This window comes from Diadema antillarum, unplaced genomic scaffold (genome assembly GCF_040938485.1).
Source record: "Diadema antillarum isolate AM-2024a unplaced genomic scaffold, OU_Dant_1.0 seq00001234_RagTag, whole genome shotgun sequence".
NCBI lineage: Eukaryota > Metazoa > Echinodermata > Echinoidea > Diadematoida > Diadematidae > Diadema > Diadema antillarum.
In genome coordinates, this window is record NW_027272022.1 from 1,374,352 (window position 1) to 1,388,012 (window position 13,661).

Sequence of the window (13,661 nt, forward strand, 5' to 3'; positions counted from 1 at the left end):
TAAGTCTTCTCCTTAACCTCCTTCTTCTTTAACGTCTGTACGTGCCATCATCTCCCCGAGCATGTATTCACCTTTGAAATCCGGATGCCGAAAATATTGTGGTTGCCGCTTATGTCGGGTTTGAAAGCCTTTCCATAAAAATAACCTGAGGTGGTGGGTATTTTTATCTTTTCATCTCAACAAACAAATATGATGTAAGAAAATGTCTCATAACAAACAAAGTCAAAAGTTTTTGACAACGAATTCCGGGGCATCAGGACACTGTTAATGCTGCTCTGGACGGTTACTAGTATGAACATCCCGTTACGAGTTCGGCCTGGTGCGAAAATCCAGGGCTCAGATTTCGTACCAAATAGTGCATTCGGAAGAAGATTATATCATAAAGTAGAGGCATTATATGCCAATGTTCGTTCTCCACGCAGAATATTGTTGTACTGTCGGAAATAACAAATAAATCTTTGATTTCTTTATCAAAATTTCCTCGTTCGTTTGTTTGCTTTTTGTTCGTGTGTCTTCAAATGTTTGAGGGTTCAGGGTTATGAGTGCCACAGCTATGGTGGAATTAAACAGGGAAGATTCAAGAGTAAGTTGACTGTTAGCATTATAAGTGACAAGTATGTCTGCACATCCTATGCCATCACTTTTGCAAAAACAAAACAAACAAAAAAAAACGTTAACATGGTTAATAGATGAAAGAGCAAAATATGTATACTAGCGCATGTAATATGACTAATGCCTTCGACATAATCTCGAATCGCGTTACCATAGCTCTACACATTCAATATGATTCTACTCAATTCAACAAAGTTAGGTTACATGAATATTTCGGAGCATGCAGGCAAGATGCATTTTCTTGGAAAAGAAGCTTATATGAAAATCCGGAACAGTAAAACTAGCTCCTCGTTGCGTATTTATTGTGCGTGAAGCAGAGCTATGCCCTTTGGTGACGCGGTCTACTTCTTTCAGTGAAAGCAAATTGAATCTGGCTTGCCGTCAGGTTTCTGTGCGTGCGCTGACAGCCATACAATTGATGCTCTATACAAACATAGAGCTTAATCAAATACGGACGCGCAAATTATGAGTCGCACAAGCTCCTAAGCATTATCTGTACCACATACCTACTCAAAATAAACGCACACGCTCATACACAAAGGAGCTTGTGTGCAATGGTCGCGCACTTCTTCTCTGTACACGCCCACAAATCAATGAGCTGGCGTATGGCGAGCACGAGGGTGGCGCATTTTACCAGACGATGGCGTCCGCAGACGACCGAGGTGATATTCCGTCTTGTTTTGTTCGACTTTGGCAACCGATCGAGCGCCTCCACACTAAATTAGTCTGCTCTTTGGAACTCCGCGACTCTTTTTCGTTCCCTTTCTCTGTGAAATCATCTTCAAGATGAGCGGGTTCTGTACGTTACCATGGTTGCGGAACTTGAAACATAAAATGCCAAAACTTTCAACGTGGCGTTGGATCTGCGTGGCAATAACTTGCTGGGCGCTCAGTCGACAGGCCCCCGGCTCTCGGGCAGCCAGCTCGACCACGGTGCCGGTGGGCTTGTATCAGAGAAGCTGCTGTGGGATCGAAACGACCTCCACGGAGAATTGTGTGGATTTACTGAGGAAGGATTTTTCCACGGATATGGGAGCCACGGGAAACTCCTCCAACTTGAGGAATATTTTCATCGGCGGCCTGTTCCCGCTCTCTCAGTCTTCGTTCGTAAATGGCAGGGTAGATGTGGAAGCAGCCTGCTTAGCGTTAAACCACGTGAATGAACAACAAGTTCTTGAAGGATATCGTCTGATAATGTACTACAACGACACTCAGGTGAGCTCACTTTCTACACATATATAAACGAACACTGAGGAAAGTCTGCAAAAACAGTCATTAAAACACTAAAAGCTACACTAGTTTTTGAGCTCTTAGCTGGACGCCTATTGCGTTGAACATGGGCAAACTCAGCCCAATATTGCAACAATATACATTAAACATGCTAAACGCGTTATTTCAGATATCTTAATTAAAGTTTGTAACCACGTAGTTCATGAAACGTGCTCCAAACGCTCAAACGCTTATGTTATAATTGAAAAACAAATACAAGGCGAACACACGAAGAAAGAAAAATAAGAAAAAAGAGATCAAAGTTTTAAAGATTTGACGAGGAAAGCTGAAAAATTAAAAAAATCCACGAAAAAACGACCTGTGCATCTGCACAATGGCTTCACTTTTGTACCAATTAACAATGATAAGGAAAGCGTAGAAAGGTGATAGTTGTTCATGCTGTATAGATGTCTGTTATGCCACCGTACCAGATGTACATTACAGGACAAACTTAGTTATAGCGAGTGCATTGCTGATAACTTCATATAATTATTAAGAATCGCCATAAAACACACACACACACACACACACACACACACAAATACATTTTATCGTCATCAATGTACACGACCTCATAGCGATGGTATATCGTGCTTGACTGGTCTCGATCGGAATTATTCTTTTCATCAATTAGCTAACATAAAAACACAACAGATAAAAACATGCACACTTTCTATCTGACACACACACACACACACACACACATGCACACACACAAACAGAAATATTGTGGAGATCTTATTATCCGAGAAGAGCTGCGACTATTTTGACCATTGCACGCTAGCTGCGATCGCTGCCACTGATAAGTTGATATCTGCTGCTGATCTTGAGATGGCAACGAGGGAGGGGAAGAAAGGATATGTTGCTATGGGGAGAACGGAGGACCTCCTCTGATTAAGCGTTAAGATAACACTCCTTTGCACATTCGAAGGGTCCGTATCATAATGATATACTTGCCTTGGGAATGGATCGTGTGGAGTAATTGAGATGATGGGGGGGGGGCGGTGGATGTACCTTGGAATTCCTTTAGAACTCGTATAGGTCATGGAATTATGGGTCAGCCATCTATTTTTCCTTACTTTTAAAGTGGGCAGTGGCAAGGTGAATGAAAACAAAAAAAAAACAGAAATAAATACATTCATCTTGTACATACAAATCAACCAACTATATATATATATATATATATATATATATATATATATATATATATATATAGTTGTGGCGGAGGAATGGCTGCTGGCAGACGTTGCAGTATGTTCACTTTGCCTTTAATCTCCCGAGTTTTCGACCTATTTATAGTCCTTTTTTCAGTGTAGCACCAATCACGTACGAGGCCGACTACGGAGCCCACTTCACCTTAAATATACAGTATATATATATATATATATATATATATATATATATATATATCGAGAAAGGGGGCAATGATAGAGAGAAACTAAAAAAAAAACGATCATTTAATGCAACATTACGAAAATGTAATAAAACTTGAAAATTTTATGAAAACTAGCAGGTCAGATAGGGGGCGTCAATTAGCACTTACTCTGAATATTCAAACTTCACAAAGTCTGATATATTGCATACTGAATTGAGGCATAAGCATAATTTTCCATGACACCACATATTCATGAAATATTCATTGAGCCATAAGTTATTCTCCCCTTTTTTTAACGAGAAAAACATATTAAAACAATGTACACACTATTGAGCTACCAAAAACATATTATAATTCCTTAAAAAGTGGTGGCCCGACATCCAATGACAAGCCGATGTAGAAGGTAAATTAAAACCCGTTGTATCCGATTCTTACACCTCATTTCTATGTGTGGAAAATCACACCAAGTCACACAATTATGCAAATATCTATACCCACCGTATTTTGTCTCGACAATGCTTTCCAGTCAAGTATACTGCTCAGTAGACCAGTATACCTGTCACACTAAACGCAAGAACCTGTTACCTGTCAATAATGTTTTTCAACCATATTTCATATCTTTTATGAAAATTAACTGCGGCGACTTGAGGAATGTGTGAATCAAAATTTGATTTACCTAATATCCATTCATGCTTTTATGGCTAAGCATTATGAATCATCCGATTTGTATGATCAATATCCTCTCTTCATCGGCCATTATAACGGCAAACGTCTGGTGGGCAATCGCATTTGACGCTTGATTTGCGGTGATGGCAGTTTGTATCTGGATTTGATCACCATGATTAAAGCTATCCGACCCAGGGAAATTGCCAATACGCGCGTGAAAGTATCTCTCGGTAAACATCGATATCACCGAGGACATGGATCGTCTGCTGTATCGCAATCTCCAATCCCAGACTGCGTTTTGGAGAGAGTTGACGCTAACTGATTTTGGCACGCGAGTGAGACGAGTAAACTCTATGACGGGATTGGTAAATACAGCGATTTTGTGATCGCGAATCATGTCGTCTGATTTGAAATAAATAAGAGGCAAATCAGCCCTGACGTGAAGCGCACACAAATTAATGCAGCCGACTCCGGAGTGATTAGGTCTGAAGCGAACACAGCACGGAGCGATGCGATTCCCACGCAGACGAGGAGAAACAATCGCGATGCGATCCTGATTGTTATTGGGACGGAGTTAATATCGCGGAAAAGTCACGGACGTTCTTCCGGTTCCCTACATACCTAATAGACCTGACCCAGTTACGCCAGGTCGCTTTGTCGTTGTTGTGTTTTGTTGTCCAGTTTATTGACAGAAACAATGATGTACCATTTATCATTGTTCTCAGTAAGGCTCAATGGAGAAACTAATGTTAACATTAACGTAAAGATTTGTGTTAATGTCATGAGATGCGATCAGTTTTGTTGGCCAGTCAGGAGAGAATTCTATTGGCAGTAATTCCATAGACATCAGTTATATGTCATTGCATCAGACTTTTATACTATACAAGTCTGTAATCGAAAGAAAACACGAACTAAAGCAGCATCAAACCAAAAATAATCACAACAACAAGAACTACAACAATATTCACAAAAACGACCTTTGAGTCCTAATGTGCATTTGTTTTCTGTATCTTTTATTTTCAGCAAACCCTTTTCTCGAGCAGGAAGAGTGGTGATAATGTAACTATGTGTGACCGGGCAATGTGTGATATGAATATTGACGTTAGCATTGAGGATGAAAAAAAAAAAATCATTGTGCATAAATGACGTCATAAAGCCCTGCTATCAATGATTTATTCAGGAAATTAGGGGTAAATTATCGACCAGCGACAGTGATATGATCACAGATTGGATATTGGTACAAGCCGACAAGTATACTTGTGATGTCACTGTCGTGTGTGTGTTGGGTTTTTTTTTCCGCATACGACCTGGGGGGCGTTTCATTAACGAGTTCGTCGGAGGTTTTCACCGACAAATTTGCAATCAGCCAATCAGACGCAAGGATTTCAGTAGCTTTTCAAATTTGTCGGTGAAAACCTCCGACGAACTCCTTGATGAAACACCCCCCTGATCTCAATTCTGCAATGGAGATCACAGAGATCATCTTTATTTTGATATTTATAAAAACGCTTCCCCCTTGACACTATCAGTTTGTAGAGTGATTTTATATCATCCTGATTATGCGCAGCGACTGAAGCGACCGAAAAAAAAGGAAACACAATAAATTCCATACATCTTCGGATAGACTTCCTTGATTGGACGGGAGAGTAAATTTGAACTGACACTAATTACGGGAAGAGGTAATGCGATGACCTACCATTCGTGCCACGCGAGCCCTATTGAAGCGGGTGATGTTAGGGCTTTCTAGCTAGACTGGCATCGGTCATTCCTTCCTTTAAGCACCATGCCTGTGATTGCTTTTTGTTTAGGGGTATATATAGACACGTACCAGCCATGGTGACCTTACCCCCTTTTTCCTGCAGTATTGTAAATCAAACACACAAAAAACCACCTATCTGAAGCTCCAAGAGAATAGCTGCATACAATTCCTATAGTTTCATGCGTTCCGTGAACATAGAACTCCCTGGGAATTTTCGATAGATCTCTTTGGTAATTGTTTTGAAACTAGCAACGCATATTACCCTATTATACTAAGAGAAATACAGATCGACGGGGAGACCTTCCCAGAATCTATGGTGTTCCAAAATCCTCTTCCAAATCTGATAGGGACATAGCTCCATATTGCCCTATTTGTTGTTGATTTGCTTTTAATGTCGCTAATGTTTAATTCCGCATATCATTGATAAGTTTCTTTCCGATGAATGCTGTAAGCATTGCATCGAATGGTTGATTGACGGTAACTCCATCTAGGATACAATGAAAAGCTCTAAAAAAAGCAAACACATTAAAAAAAACCAAAAATCTGGAATATCAACGCCAAGCTTTCGTTCAGAACAGTATAGCTCATCCGTTTACATTTTAAATTTTGTGCCATTATTCGTCAGGCATGGCCCCATTAACTGAATCACCATTTTAATGAGACGGTATAGTCAGTGATAGTTTTGCTAAGTTTTGCAAGAGCAAAGCTTGGTCTTTTTGGCATTTTTGTAAAGGCTCAACTGCCACTATACCTACCTCATCACCCGATCATTAAAAAACACGAAAACAACTACAAAAGTATAAAAATTGTATTATATCGATGAGGTTGTAGTAGCTCCTTTAAGCTGAAGGGTAGTCCTATTGGTTTGGTAGGAATTCATACTGGGCCAACATCACAGACTTTGTAACCCGATATCTGTCAAAACAAACATACAAGCGAACGATGTCAGTTTGTATTAAGTAAGAATTATTTTTCATCTCAGTCAAATCTCTTCTTATTTTCGCTTCTCAAAATGTAGATTAGTTTCATATTCTTCCGTCTGTCTAGTCCATCCTATGTACACTGTCTCTTTGTATATAATTTGACGGGGGAAATGGAGTCGCATTTGGCCATATCATTCTTTTTACGTTTGTATTTTTTTGCAACTCATTTCCTTGAAGACGTTACTTTCTCAAGAGCTAGAGGGTAATGGTTAATCGATAATCTGGAAGATTGACTCCTCCATCTTGTCACACTGCCTGATGAGCCTATCGATCGACTGTCTACATCTGGGTTAGAGAAGAGGGAGAACCGAGCCGGAAATGGAGAAGAGAAGAAAAAAAAAAGACTGAAAGAGGGCAAGGTCTATGACTGGTTGTCTTTTAGTCCGAAGGGAAAAGAAAAATAACAACCACATCACGACAATGAGTCGAAGCAGAGAGATGGATACACTCATGATCTCCCTGGTTTGATGGAACTGTTGGTTACCTAGCAACGCAGGTGCTCAGCGAATAGGGGTAGGGGAGGAATCGCCTTTGTTTGAAAGCATACGTGAAGGAACAACACAGGAAAGTTTCATGGCTTGGGAAAAGATAAATATGTCTATACAGTGTTCCTTGGCGGATTGCTTGCCTGCCTGATGCATTGATTGACAGGTTCATGCATTCGTGAAAGACTTTGAAAAATTATAAATAAAAATACAGATGAAATGTTAAAATGCATGACAGCAAGGTATCACGAATAAAGCACAAATTGCTACTGGAATGTGCAAGTATGAGCGCATGAGTAGCTGTATAGAAAGACAGGAAGATTTTACCCAAGACGGGTAAGGATGTACGTTCATGAGTGTATAATAGTATCTACATCGTCTGTGGATCAATCAGCATCCATCACTAAAGCATTGAGTTGTATCCCGCATTGCTAGTCATGATCGTTGGCTGTGGCCAGCGGCAGCATGTAACCACACTGACCTACATTTTCAGCCCACTCTAACGTCATGAACAACCGCCGTGGCTTTGCTGAAATCACAGTGTGCGAAAACAGTCTTCAATTTTAGGACACAATTTGCTAAGAAAATAGCATCCATCGCCAATAGACGTACCGTTCCCATAGAGGTACTTACCGAAAGATCTACCCACCCGCTAAAATGCTAAGTTGATATAATTTGATCAGACTTTAGCAAGTGTTGAATAATTCATGATTTTTTTTTATCCTTCCCTGTGCGTAGATGAAAGTAAAATCATTACAAAAACATCTTTGTACGAAAGCAAGGTGTATCAAACGGATTGTAAGCAAATACTTGGGAGGTATAAAGGATCTATAACTTTATCTTAGTTTGCTGCATTTTGCCAACCCTTAATTCAATATTTTAACTACATTTAGGTGACCAGGATAAGAAAAAAAGTAGAACAAATACTTTGAGGTAAATTGAATTGCACTGAATTCCGATTTGCCTTAAAAAAAAACCTTTGTTGTTTATACTTCATTTATCTACATGTTTATATTTTAGGATGGCTATTAAGAAAATACGGAAGTTATCACACCTGTATCTATATTGATATTAGTATACTGTTATGAGTCTTTCATATTTCAATTTACAAAAGCTTTGGTTGACGCCGCTGGTATTGTAACTATAATTGGACTTTGGGCGATTTAAGACGATGTTTTCTGAACAATTTGACAATGATGACTGCTCAAATATCAGCAATCACAAAACCCATCGGTTATTCAATACCTGTGGTTTGAACCATTAATATATACATGTGTGTGTGTGTGTGTGTGTGTGTGTGCATGAAATACTAATTTATATTCTGCATCGAGGCTTGATATCACAAACATGACATTACATCTACTATATTTAAACATCAGTACATGCTCTGAGGCTATGACATTTATTATGCTCCATTATTGTCCCTTTTCATGGGATCACGTTTTTAACTTTTAGTACGACATAATTGTTCTGCGAAAGCTGCGTCCATGACATAGGGATTATACAAATTCTAAGTTGATACGGGAAAAATAGCATAATGTAACGACAAAGCTAATCATCATCATTAAAAGTCATTAAGTAACATGTCCCTCGTGCAAATGGTACTCCCGACTTTCAAAATTACGTCATTTGCAAGGAAATAGTACGTTAAACCATCCTTGCCCGCTTTCATAAATTGCACCGTTTCGTGTAAAGTGTTAGATAAAATATCATCGCATTATATTGAATTAATGCTAGTTATCCCGGCCGTGGGAGAGATAGTGATTGTTCGTTAAATGGCGCTGGTTATCGGGGTGGGGGGAGGGGTACCTGAGCGCAGGTGTAACATCAATGGTGCCGCTGTCACGATTCCTGTCGACATTGCGTGGGATGTTAAGGTGTTTGAGGGGGCCGATGTAGAGAATTGCCGTAATCCAGGTATGAAGCACGTCCCTTCAAAGTCTTGTGTGTCGAGTTTAGACCATGTATTCAGAGATAGTGCCAGTGCCAGAGAAAGAGAGAGAGAGAGGGGGGGGGGGCAGAGAAAAGGAGAACATTGTCATTTTATTGATGCCCCTATTTCACTCAATTCAATTGATATCACGCCAATTTTAGGGTAAAGCGTGATTTCAGCTAATCGCATAAGAACTACTTTCGCGAGTAGTACAGTGCTGTAGCATTTGATATAGGTAATTTGATGGGGATGGGGAATCAGATTGATCAATTTTGTATCAACATTTTGATGAAATTCACATCACATCCTTTGAGGGATGCATGCACTATCATAGCTTAGGAAGCAGTACCACACATCTACGCCCCGACGAACTCCGTACGACCGAATGCCATATTTTATTCACTTATCTTTTTAGCTGAGAAATGTGATCATCCACCTTGTGGCTCGACTGTAATGTACTTCATGTAAAGGTCCCGATCATCAAAACGTTCTTCAGCAGATCTGCAGAAAGGCGTTGCCAAAGGGATTTTAAATAAATCAGTCAGTCAATAAGCCTCATGAATCAAAAAATAAGATAATGATTGCTCATGTTTCCTTCATCTTTTTGCATTGTCACATTATCAAGACCGTAACCAGGTTTCTTTTTTTTTTGGGGGGGGGGGGGAGGGAGGGGTGGGAGGTCTAGGGGAGGAGAGGTTAAAAGATGGAAGGGGAGTACGCTAGTGGTTAAAACATGGGCAACTAGGGAATATACCACTATGCGCGAGTGACAGAGTTGGGGGAGATGAAGATATGAGTAAAAATTTGCTATTCTACCCACCAGCAGTCCGGAGATCGTATTTCACAGCACATCCGAACCCCTTCCCGTTCAACTGTGTAGCCCGCTGAGACACTTGTCTCAGTATTATTGATATTGTTGCCTAGTTCATCTTTCGTCTTCAGTTGGGAGGGGTTCGAAAGTATGAGGAACTATAAAGGCGTCTGTAGATTACAACTGTGACGGCACGACAAATTTGTAGTTTCTCATCATTAATGCCGTCCATTCATATTTATGGCACGAAAATTGTACCATGAATATTAATGATCGTTTTATGCATGAAACGTTGGAACACAAGGAGATATAATGCGTTATTCAATTAGGAAGAGGGATTAGTTGGTTATACAAAAAGAAAAAATTGAGTGGATTAGATTTGATACTTAACTCTGGTTTGTTTGTTTCGTATTGAGAGGTGGTGTCTAAATTCTTACACGTATACATCCCGTAGGTGCTACTGGGCATCAAGGTTCCTCCATGGTGCCTATGTCAGACACTACTGAACATCGTTCTATCTCTGCTTATCTTTACTTTATACCCATTACGATTTTAAATCGATATGTCGCTATATCTTTTTCCTGTGTTCACCATGGTATTAGCATGGTGTGTATAACGTCCCTTCTCGTAACCATCTCTCTCTCTCTTGCTCACACATAAACACACACACACAGACACACAGACACACACCCACACACTCACTCACTCACTCACTCACTCACCCACTCACTCACTCACTCTATGTTTTCATTCACATATCGGAAGTATTGTGCGACCAGTGGCGCCACGATGGTACGCTACCCCACTCCATCTGCTCCGTGGTCTCCTAATCAAGTGAATCTTCACACCTGAATAATTGAATGCTACTATCGACTATCAAAAGAGGTGACGAAGGTTACATACTGCATGTGATCGGTGGATTTGATTCCTAGAATACAAACAAGAAAAAGAGCAAAATTGATGGAATAGATAAAGCGAGCTCACACTCTACAATAATGAGCGCCATGTCATGAATATGGTGCGTTTCACTCTCTTTTTCGTACCCTGATCTTGTCATGATATGGTTGTGTGCAATGTACAAACTTTAGAAGTAATCCAGCAAGATTACTTAGTTCCAATCACCAGTCTGCACAGTGAGTCCAGTGCACTGTGAAGGGAGTTACCCATCATACAAGTTAAATCTCACTGGATTAGAGTGATTATTAGCTTGTAATCGGATAGATAAATGTTATTAAAACTAATAATAGATAAAGTGGTAATATACGGGAGAGCAATAAACAAATGATTTTTATAACACTACATAATACGAGTATTATCAGAGGTAGGATGCTAATAGTAATATCATTAATAGATCTATTAATAACGATAATGTCTATTATGGTCAATTTGACCATTTGAGTCGTCACTGCTCTTTGCGAAGGCTCTTTCATTGCATCTGCCCAAATATTTCAAGAAACCAATCTTTTACGACAGGGGACATAGTCGCAAATAGAAAAGACAGAAATGACACGAAATGAACAACTGCATTCTGATGCTAGAGTACTTATTTCACTATAACAGGCAGAAACCAAACACGGCATGGGTTGAAAGATACCATGGCTTTGCGTCTGATTCAACACCACTCTCGAATCGTCTTTATACGAAAACTTTCAGTTTGTCAATCTGCTGAGGGATATGTCTTTTAATAGGGCTATTCACAATCCACAGTTTGCTTTCACTCTGTTGTTTTACTGTCAAACATTTTTTTGAAGATAGTATCATCTACGCCTTCTGTATTTGGAAGAAAGCAAAACATTCCAATTGTTATAAACACATTTTCTTCTTTCTTCTGTATGTATGGAGGGGGGGGGGGAAGCTTCTTTCGTATTCTGTTCCACCGATGGTCCTGAGATATGATGAATCGACCAAACAAAGCTATTACAAAGGCTTCTAACTTCCTGAATATAAAATAAGAACATGAGAGATGAGAGTATGAAGGGAGAGAGATATTGGGAGATATGTAATTGTATTAATCCAAATGGATATCTAAATCTTCAAAATGATCTTCTGAGTACAAGATTAGGTCTTATTTTGTATCTTGTGTATACGTGCCATGCGTAACAACTTTCGAATGACAAAACCGGGTCCATGCTAAAGGACTGATATATGTCCAGTCAAAATAGTAACTGACTTGGGAGACACAAAATAGTCTCTCTCTCCAGACGCTTTATCATCAACAGCAATAGTTACCCATGATGATAAATGGACAAAAAAAGAAAAGAAAACAGCAGTACATTGCCACGGTTTTTAAATCTTAAATACAATAAAAATAAAAATCATCATTATCTTCGTCATCACCAAAAAACAAAGAAGACAACAATGAAGAGCTTCAATGAGAAGGTAAGAAACATAGGGTCAATTTTTGTCTTCCTTCTCTGGTTTTGTTCTCCTTTCGGCAAGCCTGCTCACCTCTGAATAACTAACAACACGGTGTCAAAACAGAAGCCTGTCTCTTCGAGGGCAGTTGGCGTGTCGTGTTATCGTATCGACGGCATCATTTCTTCTGCACTGCTGGATATCTTGCCCCACAAAATGCGTGGGTGCTCCCCCGATGGCTGCGTCGATATCCTCTGGAGGGAAATTGACCGCCGAAAACCGGACGTATGTTAAACAAACCCGAACCGTATATAGTCTGACGATAGATCGAATCTAACAACACTTCGCATCATTCACTACAAACACGTTTATGAAGCTAATCTTAATCTTATTTTGATAGAATATTTACTTTTTGCATAACTCTTTGTTTAATTTAGTAGAGTGAAACCTTTTGAAGGGTTTGAACATTAAAAACTGACCGGTAAGAACGTGCTAAAGCGCTGTATAGACTGGAGGGATGGTTTAACTCCGTAATATCCAGTAATCGATATGCAGCTGTCCGAGGTTTCATTGTATGATGCGTGCCACTGAGTTCAAGGTTGATGTATTTATCATGCAGAGATAACGAAGGCAATACCAGGTGTGAACACCCCCGACAGACAAACAAACTAATCGATTCGTCTTTAGTTCAGAAGCGAAATAAGCGTAATCGCAGTATTTAACTCGAATTGGACATTAAGGTGACTTTCATTCTTATAGTTATGTACGCGCTTTTGATATACTTAATTTCTTCAAATACCATACGCTTGAAATCTTGGTGTGTACTGACCGATTTATAATAATAACGAACACATTTACCCGTATGTTATGTGTGTGTGTGGTCGTATGTGTGTGGTTTTGAAATAAAAGGGCATGAGAGGTATATGCAACGTAGTAGGTATAGTCAAGAATAGAATTTAAGGGCATCCATCAATCATATATTCATATGTTTATAATATATATTTATGTATATGTAATACGTTCAAATACGCTTCATACTATTGTACGTAACCGTACGTTTTTCTATTACGTAATACATTTACAAGAGTAAAGAGGAGAAAGCAACTATTGCTATATATCTATTCTCCATAAGATAATAACCAGTATTTTGTCCCTAATTTGTCTTTTTCGAGCTAGCACAGGCTAGTCCTCATCTCCCCCTCCCCCCCCCCCCCCCAACAAAAGTACGTACAATTACACGCGCGCACAAATATAAGAAGCTCTCACTGTAGGACAGAAATAGAAGCTGGATATTGGGTAGTTCTGTCAGAACTGTCTCAGTGAATGGTTTGTTTCCTGTAGTCTGATTGATCGTGTTTACTCTCATTTAATGTTTATCCACGGATGTCAGGAAACAAAATGATCAGCCATCGC

At 39.5% G+C, this 13,661-nt stretch overlaps 1 protein-coding gene across 1 annotated transcript in view; it reads left to right on the forward strand.

Moving 5' to 3' along the window:
* Positions 1-1,213: 1,213 nt before the first annotated feature.
* The window catches only part of LOC139745109 (gamma-aminobutyric acid type B receptor subunit 2-like), a 146,945-nt gene continuing 134,497 nt past the window's right edge, over positions 1,214-13,661 (forward strand). The window contains exon 1 of the mRNA XM_071655529.1: positions 1,214-1,827. Within this exon, the coding sequence (XP_071511630.1) occupies positions 1,399-1,827 (429 nt within the window). The 5' untranslated portion in view covers positions 1,214-1,398. The remainder of the gene's footprint in view (positions 1,828-13,661) is intronic.